This window comes from Cavia porcellus, unplaced genomic scaffold, assembly GCF_034190915.1.
Source record: "Cavia porcellus strain 051 isolate PalLab524CR breed Dunkin Hartley unplaced genomic scaffold, mCavPor4.1 scaffold_21, whole genome shotgun sequence".
Classification (NCBI taxonomy): Eukaryota; Metazoa; Chordata; class Mammalia; order Rodentia; family Caviidae; genus Cavia; species Cavia porcellus.
The window spans coordinates 45,231,168-45,250,349 of NW_026947504.1; the positions used below are offsets into that span (position 1 = coordinate 45,231,168).

The window sequence follows — 19,182 nt, forward strand, 5'->3', positions numbered from 1 at the left end:
TCTGACAGTGTTCTTTGCTCATGTTTGTTTGTTTAAATGTTCATCCCTATTTGTAAATAGGAAAAAAGATAGAAAATTTATTTAAAGGGGAAAACACAAGTTCTCTCAAATTGACATGTATATGTATGTACATTTTAACACAATTTGTATGATCTTATGCCAAAAAGCATTATCTGAGATTACTGTATTTCCTTTTAAATAAAAAGACCACTAGACCAAGAATGAAAACTGCTGAGAATTTATTTATCTTCCACAAGTAACTACTTTGAAATCAAATTCAAATCCCAGCTTTTCCACAGCCTGGTAAAATGGACCAGTAAGAAAAAGTACAATCCAACATTCATTCCTGTTCTAAAATGCTTGGAGTCTGTTTTACATTGTTCATCAGCATAATTAGGTCTTGAGTTAGTTGGTGTTCTTGTTTAAAATACAGTGTTAAATTTGCATTTTCAGTAATAAATAAATTCCTTAGCTGCTCACACTACAGCATTAAAATGACTTAGTTAGCTTTTAATTTAAGGCTCCGAATGATAACCCAATAACATCTATATAGTGAGTGAGAGTTCACTTCACAATTACATGTTTGCTTTGTCCTTTGTCCTCCGTGGATATACACCTGAATTCCTTATCCGAGGCACACATACCAGCCATGAAGACTTTAATTCCACTGGCATTAAGGTCCCAACTAAGAAAGTACAGTGAGCCATAATTAAGTCAGGTTATATTAAGAAAATGTGCTCACACCCTACGTTAGACGATGCAAATTCGTGGTGTTTCCTTTTTACCTTTTCTTTTTGTTAAAGAGAATGAAAATAAACTACTATGTTTGCTTTGGGGCTGCAGCTGGGAAGGAGGCTGCTTAGGATCCCTGCAGGCTCAGGCTTGTAGATTCTGACCCAGCTGTGGCCTCCTGGTTTACCTCAGTCAGCCTGGAGGATAGGCTGTCTTTCCAGCCGCCCCAGCATTACCTGTGTCTCCAGATTCATTCAGGAAGGCAAGAGAGTCTTAACTCAGCTGGTGGCACTTTGTCTACAATTCCATTTCGAATATATGCAGATTCACTCTTTGATTATTTGTTTCAGCGCCTGCTTGTTATTGTTTGGTGCCCTGGCTATTGTTTAGCTGCCAGATGTTTGCTGATAGAAGAGGGAAACTCACTATGAGAATGTTTTGTTTCTATTCGGTAATGCTAATTTATAAATTAAGTTACACAAGCTAGAATTTTCTTAATACTAACCTGAATAAAATAATTTGATAATTATGTGGAAGTTCATAAAAAATACTAGCAAGTTAGATTCAAATGCTAGATCTGCCATATATATGCTTTGCCTGTTGGAATTTGAAGTAGGTGATTTACCCTGACACTCATTTACCTCCCCCCTCCAAATTAGGAAGGTGGAAATTGCTGATTTGTGGAGTTGCTCTGAGATGCGTTGCGACAATGTGCATATTATAAAAATTGCGCTAAACATGCTCTTCAGTGTGTCTATTTTTCTTTGGATATTTTCAGGCTTCTCAAGGTTAAACTGAGCAGTCATTCACATGGGCATTCATGCCACAGTTAGTTCTGTCAAGTGTCTTTTTTGATTGACCCGTGTCTGTCTTATGCCAGTGCTGGCTAGGCCAAGCCCATGATTTAGCAAAGATTATGTTCACTATCCCTGATACCAAGGGAAGGTGTTCTCTGCAATAATCCCAGTCCTGTGACATCAACACAGCTCTGCCAGGAATCCAAATAGTTGTGCCAGCTCCTCCATGGGAAGGACATTGTGTATGCCCCAAGTGTATCTCAGGGGAGGCTAACGTATTTTACTGTAATTTTTAAAAACTTAAATATCACTATATCTCAATCATACCATGTATGCTAGAGATTTCTTGTGTTTCAAGTATACTAGACAGCACTGCAACACTGTGATCTAAGGCCACTTTAAACAGCAAAATAATCAACTGAAAACACAAAAATATGAAAATGGGACACTAAACAGACTGTGTAAAAAACGTGTTTGTAGAATGAGTTGAAAAAGAAGGCAAAGTATCAGGTGATACAAATGACTTGATACTGCAAAATACATGTTCAAGAATGAGCACAAGGGGTGGAGGATTTAGCTCAAGGGCAAAAGCACCTGCCCGGCAAGTGCAAGGTAGCGAGTTCGATCCCCAGCACCATAAAAAAAAAAAAAAAAAAAAAAAATGACCACAAAATAACCTTAAGTACTGATTTGAGGGATTGTAAGTAAATTTTTATGAGTAGGTAAATTCACAAACAAGGATCCCAGGAATAATAAGGATAGACTACATAATAGTCTCTGAAACAGAAGATGAATGGCAATCATCCATTCATCCTTTGGAGGATCATGTCCAAATACTCATTTTAGGTACTATGTGATGAAATCATATCCCCAAGGAAGAAAACCACCTATGATAAAGTGGATTATGATTCTTTTGGCTCCTAGAGAAACTTGGAATGCTTGTTAGTTTCCATTTTCACTCCCACACCATCTGGCAACTTATCTCCAGAGCCTAGAGCGGAACAACATGCAAACTAATCCATCCTTGAACTCAAGTCAATGTAGTTCGGGTAATGATTACTAAGCTAGTGTATCTGTATTTATTTCTTTGGCTGTGAAGGGCCTGCTTGTTTGTGCCTTTCCTGAAAACAATCTAGATCACTGCAAGGGCTTGTGTGTCCAAAAGAGATCAATATTCTCTGTCCACCTCCTTGGTCTTTTGTGATGACACTTCTTTTTTTATACACAGGATTCTTCTACATTCTTTCTTACTTTTTTTGTTGATTTGACCCCTTGTTCTGTGCTGTCTGTTTTTCAGAATTTATAAAGCAGGGAATTGAGGGTAGTGCACAGAATAGAAGGAAAGGTAATATGTCAGTGATCAAAAGTTGCATGTGGCAGCAATAATTGAATACTTTACCTAAAATAATCATTAAAATTATGAAGTAGCCTACACAGTTAAAAGAAAATTATCAGCAAATTTTCAGAATCTATCCCCGGGGTGTTCCATCAGTCATCCAAAGCACAACTTCTCTCGGGTGACTGAATTGTCATCTCTGGGTATTTGGGTCGCCTCAGGATGAATAACCTTCCCTCCCTCTAAAACAGAATTTGAGTGCATCTTAACTACTATTTGTCTCCAATAGCCAGTCAATTAAAACAGGAAAAAGAAATGAACATTTTAAGTGTTCTGGACTCCTACCAAATAGGATTCTTTGAAGTTCCAATCTTACAGGAGTTCTTATCTCTCTTGGACTTAATCTTAATCCAGGAACACCTTTCTCTCCATCTCCTTGAATGTCCAGATACCATCCTGTACTTAAAACCCATTTAACACTGACTCTTCCACGCGTTGGTCTTTGATCCTCTCAAGTTAGCTAATCCCTCACTCTTGAGCTCCCACAGTTTATTATCTTTCATAGCACTTGCCAATCTCCACCTCATGCACGTTATCTCCGTGCATGCGTGCCATCTCCCATAGGTGCATGCCAACTCCGGGGCCAACCAAGAGCCAAGTTGGCTTCAGCTTTGCACCAGGTGGTTTTTAGTAAACAGTAAATCAGCCTAATTTTAAAGGCCAGAGAACAGGATTCTACAACATCACAGAGATTCTTTTATGGAAGATTGGGTAATGCAACTAGAAGATCATTCTATCACAGAAATAGCAGTAAAATAAAGCCCTTATTTAAACTTTCAGATTCTCACCAAAATTACTAACATTGTAGTTCTGATGAAGTTTGCATGGAAACTAATCATTGATTCTTGTATGATTTATTTTTTATGATTTATTCCTCTAAAAGAATAAGACATCACAAGATAGGCATGATAATCAAGTTATTTAATTTTCCTAATAAATTAGACAATTTTATCTTAATCTTTACTAATATACATGTCTATTTATATTGCTGATTTAAAAGACTATACTCAGTTTCTTTTTAAAGTTGCAGCGTATTTTATTTCAAGTTCATATTCCAGGCTGAATTTTATTCCAGAAAAATGCAATGTTACCAAGCTATTGGAAAATGATTTTTGTGCAAGAAGAAATTTATTGTCAAAGCTGAAGGATTGCCCACCTTTAACCACCACAAGTCACAGTTGTGACACTAGTTCCTTGTGAATGAAGCCCAGTACTATGCTTTGTCTGTGGGGAACTCTGTGTTTTTAGGGAGGGCTAAGTGAAGATTGCAGTTCTTTGTTATTGTAAAATAACTGCTGAGTTTGAGTTGAAAAAGAAAATGAAGAAGCCTGAAGACCAGCTGGAATAGTTCAAAAGGAGTCTTTTCATCGAAATGTTAATGGCTTTAGTGTCAGGGTTGGGAACAGAGCTTTAGGGAGTGTTGTTATCAGCTGTCAGGCACCTGTTTTGTGGATTTATGACACAAACCATAGACTTTAATTTGTTTCCAATAATATGTTGTCATTTGCTTTTCAGCATCATAGGTGACAACTTATTTTAGAAAGACAGCATATAAATAAAATTTGTCAGATTGTAAGTTATTTAATTTCATCTAAAATTTCACATTCGGTTAAACTGTAGCTTTTGTTAAAGTGTTAACATTCATTATTCCATTATTCCATTTACTGAAGTGTTAGAAGAGTTTACTTGGCCTGTAATAAATAAGTAAGGTGGCCTTCTACTCTTTGGATAAAATATAGAGTTTGATTATACAAGATTACAGTTTTAATAAAGGGAGTTAAAATAATCTATAGGTCAGTTACTCAAATCCTTATATCACTCTTGTGAGTGTTCACCCATTTAGAAACTGAATATAATTCACATGTATATTATTCAGAAGGGTTAGTAAATATTTGTTCAGAATTAAGCTTTAGAGACTTTATGTTCTCTGCTTAAATAACTATTTTAAAAATCCCAGTTTTAGAGTCAATTATGTTACTATAATGACTAAGCTAGAACATTTCTTATATTGTTTCTGAATTTTATTTCAAGTGAAATCTCAGAAAGTAGATATGTAAAATACTGGCAAGCTTATTCAGCTAGACATATATTCAAAGCCTTGGTTTAACCAGTAATCGGCCCCCTTTTTTCCTGGGGCACTCATTCTTCTAGTACATGGGCACTAACCTAAAAATGTTTCAGAAATCTTTAAGTGTGGATAAAATTAAGTTTTATTGAGATAATTTATACCTCTTTAAAATGGAATAGGAACTCACTAATTATCAATAATCCCTGGAGGTATCATTTAGATAAACACAAATTCCTCTAATTCATATTTATAGGTAAACACTTTAAGTATGCAAGACTTTTTAGAAGACTATCACAAAAGCAATTATTTTTTATGAAAAGATTTAATACCAAAAAGATAGGTTGCATTTATATAGAAATGTAGACTACTTAATTGATGAAGTACCACTCAACTTCTTTCAACCAAAACAACAGAGTTTGATTCATTCAATATGCATTTTCTACCAACAAGTAGACTGAACTCCCTCCCTTCTGGATCTTGTAGGAAGAAACAAAATGACCAAATAGAAGCATCACTATATATACAATTTCAGCTTGTGGAGATTGATGTAGAGAAAAATTAATCAGAGTAAGGGTTAGAGGGGCTGAGTCTACATTGACTTTATAAAGAATGGAGAGAGGCCTCAGTAATTCATTATTATTCAGGAGGGCATAATCTTCTCTGGATTATTTCAGAAAGGGCTGGAGTCAAATATTAAAAGTGGGTAAAAGCAGTTACAATTTAGAGAAGTATAGCTTGCTAACATCCAAGGGTATCCTAGGAAGAAGACAGTGTGAGCAGAAGCACCATCTTACTACAGAAAACAGTGAGAACTTAAATGAGGCTCCATGTTTCTCTTCAAAAAGAAGGAATGGGACAATGTGACATTTTGTTGTATGTTTACAAGGTATGCTGGTCATATCAGGATATAATTTTTCTTTATAATTTCTGTATGTTATGATTTCTCTTCTAGTTATTCATACATATAAAATAGGCCAGTGGTGGTGAACATATGGCACATTGGCCACAACAGTCTGTTGGTTACCTCTGAAAGCTCTAAAAGATTTGTTATCACTGCAATAGGCTAAGTTGGTAGTCTTTGCATTACTATAACAAAATGCTGAGATAATATACTTAAAAGAAGAAAAAGGATTTTTTTGGCTCACAGTTTCAGAGGTTCTAGTCCATGATCAATTGACCCTGCTGCTTTGAGTCCAGAGTGAGGAGGCTTATTGTGGTGGGAAGAGAGTACTTTGTGAATCAACACATTCACCTTATGGTAACTGGAAATCAAAGTGAAAAGAAGTGGCCAGGATTCCCATGTTCCTCTCAGGGACGCATCCCAGTGACTTAGCATCATTTCCCCAGCCTCATGTCTTAAAGGTTGGATCACCTCTCAGTTACACCAAGCTGGAGACGGGGTCTTTAACACATTGACATTTAGAGGACATGCAAGATTCAAACTGTAGCATAGATTATCATGAATGAGAGCCCCCACTCTGTGCTGTAGAATACGAGAATTTATTTCTTCTATTCCACGATGTTTTGTTAACCATTATCCAACTTCCCTCTATGTCTATTGTGCTCCTATTCTCAGTCTCTAGGAGTCACATTAAAAGTTCTTTGTTTAATATTTAAGGAGATAGAAATTCTTACTGCTGTGATCTGATCATAACACATTGCATACATAATCATTATACTGTTTGCCATAAATATGCACAATTAAAATAGCTTTTACAAAGAATTGGTGGATGACACTGTGAATATTACCACGGGCAAGGAATCGCTTGTGGTAGTGGGACAAGAAGTTTGGAATAAGACCTGGACAGGCTAAAAGCATACTCTAGAAGTAGGATGTAAAGTTGTTTTCATGCAAGAGTTTGCTTAAAAATAGAATTTGTTTTATGTTTGACGAGATGCTTATAGTAGTAAAAGACACTCAGTTTCTGACATAAATTAGTGAAATTATTAAATAACACAAACTATTTGAGAGCTAGCTGCTACAGTGCTTCATTATACAGTGTGATCAGGAAGTAAACACTGGAATGATAGAGGTGAGGGGGCCACAGGGATACAGGAGGCTTCAGAAAGAAGGTGGAGAAAGGGGCCCCTGAAGAGTGGAATGCATCACTCAAAGACTATTTTAGACAAGAGGACAAGAAATCAAGAGTAAGGATGTCAGAGCTCCACAGCTTCAAGAATGTGCACTTGCCCTGATTCACAGATGACAGCGTAACAAGAGCCATCTAGACAGAGCAAGGAGAACCTAGAAATCCACACACAAGGATAGACTTTATGTGCGCAATAGTTGTAGATAAATGGAGAAAGGAGAAAGGAACACTAGTAAGCTGAAGGCAGGTGACCGCTCTAGCAGTGGGTTTGCAAGCCAAGGTGTAATAGCTCTGCCTGGCAGAGCACAGCAGGCTGACTGCAGTTGAAAGACGTCATCAGTGGAGACACACACGGCGCTCTGAGCTCCAGTGTTACATTTTGGGTTATCTCGCTTGATCCTCACAGCACTCGCAGGCAGCAGCTACCCACACTGACATTCGATTCTGCAGAAGAAGGAACTAAGGTCTAGAGCAACCCAGTTGTACAGAGAGTCGAAAGAAGGTGGACCTTGGACTCCAGGTCCAAGTCATGTTCTCTCTGCTTCCACCTGGAAGTGCACAGAGCCCAAGGAGATGTTTCACAGAAGGAGAAATATCGAATGAATTTTCTTCTTGAATTGACACAAAATTTATGGCCTCCAGTCAACTTATATTTCTGTACTCTTTCTTCAGGGATCAGACTCATGATCTGGGTAGGCACTTGTGCCACTGAGCCAAATCCCTGGCAGAGTCTACTTATATTTTAAATTTTTAAAAAATTAAAGATTTAAGTGTCTATAATCCCATTCACTAGAAAAGCTTAACAATTTTGTGCTGTTTAATACTACACTTTAGGTACCTGCATTCTAAGTGTTTCACTAAGAATTTTATATGTATTGTATGTAGTTAAATAACCTGTTACTGTTTTAATGTACTTGAGGATAGTAAACTCTAAATTTTTCAGGTTTAGAGATTTTATAGAAATATTATAATGAATGATTTCTTAAATTTTTGCTTCTCCCTAGAAGTGATGACAAGTTCAAGTAATGTGAATATCTTTTTGCTTCTTGAATTCATTGTCCATTGTCTTTTAAGAACTATGCTAATTTATAAATCAAACAACAATAAATAAGAAAATCTATTTTTTTCTGAGTAATCTCATTTGTCTAGGTTATTTTCTTTAATCTTTAGCATTATTTCAAAGTCATATAGTTTCTTGTTTCAAAATATTCTAGAAAAATCAGTGGATTTTCATGTATTTGTTCATTTGTTTTCCCAGGTATAGATATTTTACTCCTCATTCTATTAAAAGTCTTGACATTTCCCTACTCATTTCTTTTTCCCTAGTGTAGCTCTTTTGATGTGAATTCAGAAGAGGAGAAACTAGAATTAAATTTTCGCCTTTGGCCATGTTTATTATTTGGGCTAATTTCCCTACCCCTTTCCAGGAAGATTTAAAAGAAATTACTGGTGTCTTTGTTTATACAACTCACCTTCTTCTGAAATAATTGGCGGAGATCAAAAGAAGCTAAAGGACAGGTGCAGAGTGATGGTGATTTCTCCTTCCATGAGCCCAGTAGAGTAGCCTCCGCATTAGGGAGATCACATGCAAGATCTGTTTCTGGGGATGGGCCGCCAGCCGGCTGCCTTCTGGTGGCTGTGGGAGAAGAGGGCCTTATCTTTAGAGCAAAATGGAAATCAGTGGAAAGAGATGTCTATTTGCTCTGAGGAGTGAAGTGGAATTTCGAGGACAAAGGAGGCAGAGAAAAGATATTTGCTTTTCCCTAAGTGATTATAAGTAAAGCCTTCCACCCAGTTGCTCTGTGAACCACAAAAAGGTATTCATGAAGTTATATGTGTTTTTAAGACCATCACAAAAGAACTTTCTTAGCCACTGGTGCTATAGACAAGCTTGCTCTGCAGTGGCACCTTGTGGTCATCCTGCAATTTGGAGATTCAATTTCATGGCCACTAAATCCCTACTGGTAGTGTGGACTTCTTTGCCAATTTCCTAAGAGACAGCAAGGAAGGTGGGAAAGATGAGGTCAGCTGCTGTGTGTCTGTGTAACAAGCACGGATCAGTTAGCTACATGTCCAGCTATATATTCTGGAGTTCAGTATCAAACCAAGTTGCTCTATCAATTCTTAAAGTTGTACCTTTAAAATACTCTGGGCAGGGTGGGGAGCTGAAGGTATGGGTCAATGAAAGAGCTTTTGCCTGGTACGCACCTGGCCCTGGGTTAGACCCTCAGCATGAAATACAAACTAAGCTAAACTAAAATAAAATAAGGACTTTTTAAGGTTATTCACTGAAAAAAGCATTAATGTAGTACTTTAAATTTTTATTTTCCAGGAGGCAACAAGTTAACCAACCAGCATTTTCGTCTGAATTGGGCATGGATCTCTTTTGAAAAGGAATACTACCTGATCAACGAAGACTCCAAATTTCTAGATATCATTCTTAAACGTAGAGGTTACTTGGGAGAAACTTCATTTATAAGTAAGTTTAACGTGGCGTTTTTGTCTCAAATTCCATTTTTCTACCAAAGATTTACAGCTTTTCTAATGTGTTTAAAATACCACTTTAGTTCACTGATTTAAATGTTTAGGGAGTTGTTGACATTTAAAGATTCTTTAGCTGCTTTAAAAAAAACCCCAGCACATCAATGTCAAAGTGCCAACCCCTTCAAGTCTCCTACCTAAGTATGAGCCTCTCTGACACCAAACAACCTTACAGAATTGGAAGTAACCACTCAGAAGTTACAAATAATAGGGCTAGGCAAATCTGTAATTTATCCATAAAAATAAAAGTCTGCTGAATTATCAGTGTAAAGTATATGAGGGTTGCTTTCATAAAAAGAGAAAACTGTTCAATAATTTATTAGATACTCAAATGTATTACACTGTTTTCTCCTTATTTTAAAAATACTTAGTTTTTTTAACTTTAGAAAAAGTGTTTTTCCTGCACATTTCCTGCAGGTCCTCTGAGTCCACTGCAGACTCCCCCACCGCCAGAGTGACTCCACTTCTGCTTCTTTACTCACATGGATTTTCATGTGACTGTCACTGAGACTCTTTGTGTTTAACCAGAGAGGGCTTGTGTTTCTTTGTCCTTTGGAGACACTTTCTCTGTACACACAAGCTCTGCAGATACTATCTTCTTGTCAGTGAAAGCTTTGGCATGACTGTGTTCCATGCCTGCAAATACAACAGCCAGTGTACAGAAAATGATAGCTAAAACACAGGGCACTTTACCAATTGTTAAGGATATTTTATATTTTCATCTATTTATATTTGCACTGGGAAATAGTTTCTTTAATTCTTTAAAAGTAGGTTGCATATAGTTTTAGGAAAGCTAATAGTTGCAAAAGATTTTAAAACTGACCTTTTAGATTTTTCTTTCCAATTTATTTATACATTTTTGTTGTTCGTTCACTTCATTTCCTTAAGCTGAATGCTAAAATATCAAACAAGAGGTCTTTTTTTAAGTTATGCTTTCAATGAATTGTTATTTCCCACAAATGTAGAGATGCCAACAATTGTACAAAATCTCTACATTTTTACTTGTTAACCTCGCAGAGTTATTAGTAAACTGGAGGATAGGTAAAAAGACTTCTCCGTGTAACCCACATCTGCCATCACCAAAGATGGTCATAGAATTCACACTAGAGCCTGGAATAGAAATCAGGTCAAAGTGGAAGGCAGCCTCATAAATGTTCTGTAGTGGGAATGTTTTGTGTAACTCTTTCCAGAAAACCTCCACTTTCACTTAAGAACTTTCAGAATAAGCCAGCTTGAGTTATAACTAAAGAAAGAATATCATCTACAACCAAAGACAGAACATCATTTTTGCACATTCTGTATATCATGAGTCATGTAAAATTTGTAGATGCGTTTTCTCAAAGATGACTATTCATTTCACGATTATTAAAATCTACTAATAAACTAAACATGTATTTGTATGTCACAATGGTTTCTGAATCTCAAAGATCTTGCTACTAGTTATTAAATAACATTTATTAAAGGCAAAGTGCTTCAGTAAGCACATTAAACACTGCACCTATCTGTCTTGTACCTTGAAACAGCTATTTATATACTTTTCTTGAGGGCTCATTGTCAGTTGCTAGGCTGGAAATGGATTTTGGAGTGATTCTGATAGCGTTTATTGAGTTCCTATTATGTGCCAGACCTAGTTCCCAACTTCCTATATAAGCTAACCCCTTAAGAAGAATGCCAGTATATCCTCTATTTTATAAGTGAAAAATAGAGGGGTTTTGATTTGTCCAAGTTTACACAAGTAGGACGCAGAGCTGAGATTTGGCTTCAAAGTTAGTGGCCATGATCACTTCATCGTAGTGTTTTTAAAACTGAGAGAAGTCTGATATTGTGTTGTGGCTGAGGAAGGACATAGAATCTATTCTTCCATTCCTATAGTATTTTTCTCATCACCCACATTAGTTTTCCATACAGGAGACAAATATGAAATTGCAGTTTTACTTAATAGCTAAAGCAAAACAAATACAAATGTTTTCAGTAGTCACTACTGAGACTTGGTATTGCAACTTATTTTTTGTCAGGCTGAATATCTATCTTGGCCATCACGTAGTAAATATGTCTAGTTGAAACTAGATTCTCTTAAAAGTCCAAATTTAATTAAATCCCTATAGAATTTTATAATTTTTATTATTCTGTTTAGGCATTTATGAGTTAGATTGTCAAAAGTTCTCTGTCTCACACGGTATCTTATTGGACTATATTTTCTCAGAGAAAGTTCTTTATGTCTTTATGATATACAACAGCACATGGAAACATTTTGTACAGAATTTTAAGATTTATGAAGTTATAGAAATAATATTATACAACAAAATTAAAAATTTACTCAACTTTATTTTGCATGAAGTTCTAATTTAGCTCAAAGAATATATAGCCAGCCAAGCATGGTGTTACACTCCTGTAATCTCAGCTCTCCGTAGGCTGAGGCAAGAGGATCGTTGCAAGTTCAAGACCAGCCTGGGCTACAAAGTGAGCCCAAGGCTAGCCTGGACTGTGTAGCAAGACCTTGACTCAGAAGAAAAGAGGATTATATAGCCGTAGAATTGAAGCAGGAGGAGAACAGAGTCACCTACTCAGTGCCTGTAGAGCAACACTTTCATGATGCAATCCATATTGCACTGCCCATGTCCCAGAGTCAAGCGGGGGCTGCATTGTCCTGCAGAGTGGGATGGCATGGGAAGGAAAGCCTTAATAACCCAACTGAAGGCAAGCTAAGGAAATGATATTATATTTCTGTAAAGGTATTGGCACACGAGACGGGACAGCCAAAAAAGACAAAGACTTCAAAGGCAAAGCTCAGAGGCAAGTGCAGTTCAACCCAGGCCAGACCAGAGCCACGTGGAGAGTGCGGATCCTGAGTGACGGGGAGCACGAGCAATCTGAGACCTTTCAAGTGGTTCTCTCCGAGCCGGTGCTGGCGGCCCTGGAGTTCCCCTCGGTGACCACCGTGGAGATCATCGACCCAGGGGACGGTGAGAGCAACTGTCAGCTTGTCTGGTCACTGCTCTTGAGGTTTCATGACCAAATGCCCAGGAGGTTTGAAATTCAGTATTTTCTCTATAGGGAGAATTTTCTAGATAAATAGTTCAGAATTTTGGATTATACCGATGGGAAGAGGAAAACCAAAAAGTTACAAAGAGAAGCGATGTTTCTTTTTCAAGTAAATGAACTACTACTAGCATGTTCTTTCTGGTATTATAATGCTAGCCTTTAAAGGATTATTGCTCATTTTTTTTCTAAAATTAATGCATCAATTTTAAAGGCTTTTGTGTGTCCTAAAATATCTTTTAAACAAATAATTTAGGAATGAGATCACTTTAGGATTAATTTGTTCTCCATGTAGCATTAAATTATTCAAGTGTCCTTCCTATATTGAGCCCCAAATTTTCCTTTGGTGATCTGTCTCCACATTTTACACAATTCTCACCCCATCCATTGGCAGTTGAACAGTGGCTTCAGGCATTTCTCCTAATTTCTCTTAGATTATGTTTTCTTATCCTTGAACACCCTGGGTTGATGATGGCAAAAGTGAACCTTAATGCTTTTGTGTGTAATTTGACCTTTTTTCCTTCCTCTGCCAAGCTTCTGCAACCCCGGCTTGTCTTGATGTAGCTAGGCAGAAAAAAGCAAAGATTGAATGACTCTTTTTGAGGGCTGGCATTAATAAAAACCTTACAGAAACTTCTGAAGCTGAAATCCTGTCAGAAACCAGACTTGACTTTCTTTTTAAGCTGCCAGCCTCCTTTATCAGTCAGAAAACTCTTAAATGCTCTATAAAGATACAATCTAGTCAGTACATGAAATGAGACACATGCAAAATCCCTGTGTTAAAAGATGAGGTTTAATTAAAAAGAGGGAGAAAAAACTCCAATATCATTTTCTTAAGTAACATCTCTGCCTTTTGTTAAATATGAAGTTGGGTTTCCATTAAAGAACAGTTAGCATTATGTTACATTTAATTTTATCTGCAGTAAATACAAATAATTAAGTTTGTTTTTTCAGTCTTGAGCTTTGGGACTTTTTGTTTTTTAAGTAAACCTACGTTAGCTTTCATACTTAAAACTGACCCATTAGTTAAAGCTGGAAGCCATTTCTTTTGGGTGTTTGTTTGTTTGTTTTGTTTTGTTTTCCTGGTACTGGGGATCGAACTCACAACCTCGCACTTACCATGGAAGCCATTTCTTCAGATTTGCATTTGCCAGTTGGTAAATTGCTATACTTTACCTTAAGGAATAAGATGCTTAAACTGTTTCTTCCTTCTTCCTTACAATTTTACAGTAACACACTCTACCAGTGATATATGTGATCTGTGGTATATATTAAAATAGAGCAAAGCTCACACTACACAAACACATAATCTTCTTTATAATCTTTATTTATTTTTTCTTTTAATATTATGGATCCTACTATTTTTATATTTTTATTTTAAGATGAAGTCTTGCTAATTATCCCAGGTTTTCTGTCCTTCTGCCTTAGCCTCCCAGCATGCTGAGATTACAGATGTTCACCTCCATACACAGCTAACAAAAACATCTTTTTAACGTAAATTCTATATACAAACACATACATAGGTACACTCTGGCTTCTTACATGTTCATAACTGTATCATTGTAATTATTTGTTTCAATTTAGTTATATAGTTATGATTTAAGTAAAAGTTTTGATTGCAGGTGCAATCACTGGAAAAACAACTCATCCTTGTATCTTGGCTTATCTAACTTGAAGCAACTTCTTAACTCCCCTACGTGTGCCCTGTAATAACTGCAAGACCTCCACATATTTGTGCCCCTTCTGCTTACAACCACACATCTGTGTTCGACAGAGTTGAGCTCCCCCACCAAGAGAAGGTCTAATCCTCACCACCACGTGTCCTGCTGCATCTGTGTAGGAGCCCAGCCTGTATCGAATGGCAGAGGCCAGGACAAGTGCGTGCAAGTGAAGCCCCAGCCCACCCCTGAGAGCTTCAGGATGGCCACGGATATGAGGAAGCCAAATCTTGGATCTGTGCTGACAGCTGGTACCTGTCCCTGCTGTTCAGGGAGGGACCAACGCTGTACAGTTCTACTCAGAAAGGGATTCAGAAGTCCACGGTTTTGTATAGATCTGATAGAAGCTTTATCTGTTGTTTACTGAACTGCCATGAGAACATTGAAAAATAAACTTTTGTGCCATGAGTATGATATCAACAGCTTCCTGGACAAATAGGTGCACGCATTTAATGAATATATGGATATATTCAGTTTCCTCATCAATTGAAGCAGTTCAAAGAGAAAAACTAGAATAAGGAGAGGAGAGAGCACTAAAGAGAGATGTTGGTCTCCCTTTGTAATTCTTCTGCCACCAGGCTTTGTGGACCTGGGGTGGCATGCAGGGAAAGCCAGCCATTGGACGTCCTCTCCTTTGTCTCTCTCTAATCCTTTGCTGTACTTCCTGGTTTCAGGTTGGTTCCACAAACTCCCTCCTTCTAACATTCACTTAGAAAGTTCAAGTACCTCAGCTGGGGAAGGAGCTTAAAGCTCATGAGACATTTAACTTATTTTCTGGATGAAGAACTTGAGAAAGAGTCACCCTGTGATCACAGCAGCAGTCAACCTCTTGCAGGCTGTTTTGTTTAATTTGAGGGTAGGGATTATTGATAGAAATGGGACAGATTGCACTTACTGGAAGCCAGTGGGCACTGCTCCTGGGCTGGATTGTCATGGAAAAACATCACAGCAGATTTCTAGGAGACAAGAAGAACGTGGGAGAGGGAGTTCCGGGTCATTTCTCTTCTCTCTGCCTTTTATCTAACTCAATCTCAAGAAGTCCAAAAGGACTTTTCCATGGGCAGGGATTAAATCGTAATAATGTTGTCTCTACTGGTGTTCTGTGTTCTCTGTGAGCCAGACACTGCATTAGAAGTTTCGCAAGCAGCACTAGAGGTAGAATTTGAAAGATAAGTAAAATAACTAGAAAAGAGTGTTCCAAATCAAAATAAGCATGATTTCCCCCAACAATATTTTTTCACCTGTTCTTGTGTGTAATTCCTTGCTTATTCTGTTATCTTTTCTCTTTCTATATCAAATCTCAAATATAGTTGTATTGGTGAATAACTAAATGTTCTAAGAAGATAATCAAGATCCCTTCAGCCCTTGTGTAGTGTGTGTGTTTATTTAACACATGTGAAATGAGCGTCTGCTATATGCCAGAGATTCTTCTAAAAGGTAGGAATTAGGGATCTGGAGTACAGAAGTTATGCCAATCCTGATGTTAGTCATATAATTAGGTGATCAAATTCTACTAACTTATTAAAATTAACAATGCAGAGCATGATATGCTGTGATAAAGGAACAGTAAAAGCCTATCGAAAAATCTAGCCCAATTCTAAGAAAAAGGAAGTTTCTAGAATTTTTAATTTTCTATATATTAATTTCCCTAAATATCAAAATATGTACCATGCACTTCCATTCTTAGAAGCATAGAGATGGTAATTAACTTAAACATTCTTACATCTGGTAAAGGAAAATATATAAGAGCTAAAACTTACCCTAGGAATATTTATATAAAATCTCATTTCTGTTTTATTTTGTACAGTGGACCCTCAAGTTACTACCAGCCTGACATACAAGCAACTTGGGTTATGGCCAGAATTTTAGTTTTAACTTATGAAGAAATTCTTGAGTTATGACCTCAATGCTAGTTACTTGTGCTTGCAGATGGTCTCATATACAAGTTTAACCCTTACAGAGTTCTGGATGGAACATTACAACATCCTTTTCTGTGTGAATTGAGACATCCTAGGCCAATGCCTAAGGACCCTGAGATGTTCATATGCACTAGAGAGACTTTGAAGGTTGTGTAGAGGAGCCTGAGCCTTGAGCTGACAATCTGAGTTACAACCAGCCCTTGGCAATAAATTGAGTTTATAAGTCAAAGGTCCACTGTATTTTCTAAACAGAGTGAACTGAGCTTTATGTAGACTTATTGGGAGACCACAGTCCTAATAAGTAATAGAATTAAAGTTCAAATACCTAGCAAAGATAGCTAAAACTTATGTCTTATATAATTTTTGTTTGCATATTAGAAATGTCTGCAAACTTCTGTTTGAAATGGAATTACTTTGTATTTATGTGATTCAAAAATATAGCCATGAACTAGTAAATTTGACCTTTGTGATCAGTTTTGGTGAGAATATATTAGCTTAATCCTATATGATATTTAGCATACAACAAAGATATTACTCTAAAGGAATGTAGAACTTAATGTATTTTAAGAAATCCTAATAGTAACGTACACAAAGACAAGACAAACTTGTGATTGCACGGAGAGAACGATACCATTTAATGAAATGGAATTCAGATCACATGGCGACCAGTCTATGAAGTTACTTAATCTATAAATTAATTCATTAACGAGTATATGAATTAATCTAAATATTTTTTTAAAATTTTGCGCCATTGACAGTGTTAACAAAGAATGATCAGGGACTTAAATTTTTAGATGACTGTATCAAAATTCAAAGTCTAGAACCAATGACATGATAGTCAACTTCAGCTCATGACAGAATGATAAAGAAAGCATACAGGAGCTTCAGTGTCAAATCTTTTGAAACCAACTGGAGTGAAACATTGGTCATTTCTTAAGAGAAACAAAATTACAGCACATGGTTTCTAATACCAAAAGTTGTCACGACTGAAACTACTTTGGTTCCATGACTGAAACCATTTTAGTTATGAAAATCTTTCTGGAAGTTTCTTTGTTCACAAAATAAAAACATTTAGTGATGTGCAACATGGCTATCCAAACATTCACACAGACCAAAAATTTTCAGAGACTAGAGGGATAATTTTTGGACCTCATGGTTTCCTGATGTGAACTTAAGATGTGCTCTCATGTGCTATAAGCATGTTTTTATTATTTTCATTTGGTTCTTCTTCAAGCTCTTGCTGCAATTAGTGGATAACTAGGTCTATTAGTGGATTACGAGGTCTATTAGTGGATCACTAGGTCTATTCTTTTAATGAACAACTTATTCTTTGTTGATTAAACATGAAAAATATGTAATAAAATGCAAAGTCAAAAAAAGGGGAAAGTTGACCATTTTACATCTTCCAGAGTTGAGCGTATAAAGGAAGCAACTTCATGTCTTAATACACCATTATTCTGCCCTCCACATTGTAACTTGGCTATTTTAGAAGGAAGTGATGTCCACATTCAAACATATTGCTGACAGAGCCCACTGTGTTCGGGCTCTGGGCCAGCCTCTGGGCGGAGGTAGCCTGGAGATGGGCTTTTGTCTTCGCAGTTGTTTCTGAATGAGCTAAGTTCTATACAGGCAGGAAACAGTGCTTTCACCCAAGTGCTGCATTTTCTTCCCTTTCCTTGGTCTATTATGGCAGATTTTTAGAAGATATTTTGTCCTGTTGTGTTTCTAGCAGACTTTTCTTTTTGAAAACTTTGGACAGTGTAATTAAGCAAAGGGTAGCATGAACATTCTCTTTCAGCCATAGCTACAGGAGGCATTTATTTTGTCACCTAAATTGCAGCACAGTCAAGACCTAAAAAGTGAAAACTGTAGATAGGAATCAAAATGTTCCTTACAGTGTAGTCACATTGACTAATAATAAGTGCATTTTATTTTATTTTATTTTATTTGGCATTGTATTTCCAAATGAAGGGTAGGGGAACCAGTCTTAAAGAATCAAAGTAACACATGCTTATGGTCAAAAACCAAATGCAAGGTGTTAATAATGTGAAACAGAGAAGGGGTGTAGGGAAGTGTAGGAACTGTATGTACACTCTACCCACTGTTCTAAAAACCTGAAGCAGGGCTTTTTAAAAGTCATCTGTAATCCTACCACATGGAAAGAAATGATTATTGCTAACATGTAACAACATGAACCTACAGTCATTTGTCTACTAGTCATTATGTACTTAGCAAGTATATTTCTTATTATTTAGCCCCCGCTTTTTCTCTTACTGAGTATCTTCCTTCCCAGAGATTGTTACATTTTCAATCTAACGTTTGAATGGGGTTCAACATACATACACAGAGAGAGAGAGAGAGAGTCAGACAGACACAGAGACAAAGACAGACAGACATAGAGACAGAGAAACAGAAAGGCAGAGAGAGCAAAAGTCTGCCAAGAATAATGTGTACACAGTTCAGCAGCTCACCACATTAATAAATACCTAGAAGCTGATGTCCACCACTTTTGAGCATCTTTTGTAGAGGCCAAAGCTAACTTGTGTTAATCTCACAATGTTTCAATAAATTGAATATTAAAGTATTTATACAAGTTTTTGTTTTTCCAGTGTGTACAGTTTTGGGCAGGTATACACTATAATATGAATATTATGGATGTTATATACATTTGCATAATAATTTCATAATTTTGCATGCATATAATTTTAACATAGAAGTTTTTTTATGAAACTATTGAATCTTTAAAGAAATCCCACAAATATTTGTTTCTTTCTTTTACCTACCTCTATTGCCCCTGCCCTCTATCTGCTCATAGAGGAAGTATAGAATAGAAGTGTATTAAGTGCCTTTCCACAAGCTCCGTGTAACTCTTTGTTTTCCTG

At 36.7% G+C, this 19,182-nt stretch overlaps 1 protein-coding gene across 1 annotated transcript in view; it reads left to right on the plus strand.

Moving 5' to 3' along the window:
* The window catches only part of Frem2 (FRAS1 related extracellular matrix 2), a 159,866-nt gene that overhangs the window by 59,491 nt on the left and 81,193 nt on the right, over positions 1–19,182 (plus strand). The window contains exons 3-4 of the mRNA XM_063232659.1: positions 9,416–9,562; positions 12,357–12,587. Of these exons, the coding sequence (XP_063088729.1) occupies positions 9,416–9,562; positions 12,357–12,587 (378 nt within the window). The remainder of the gene's footprint in view (positions 1–9,415; positions 9,563–12,356; positions 12,588–19,182) is intronic.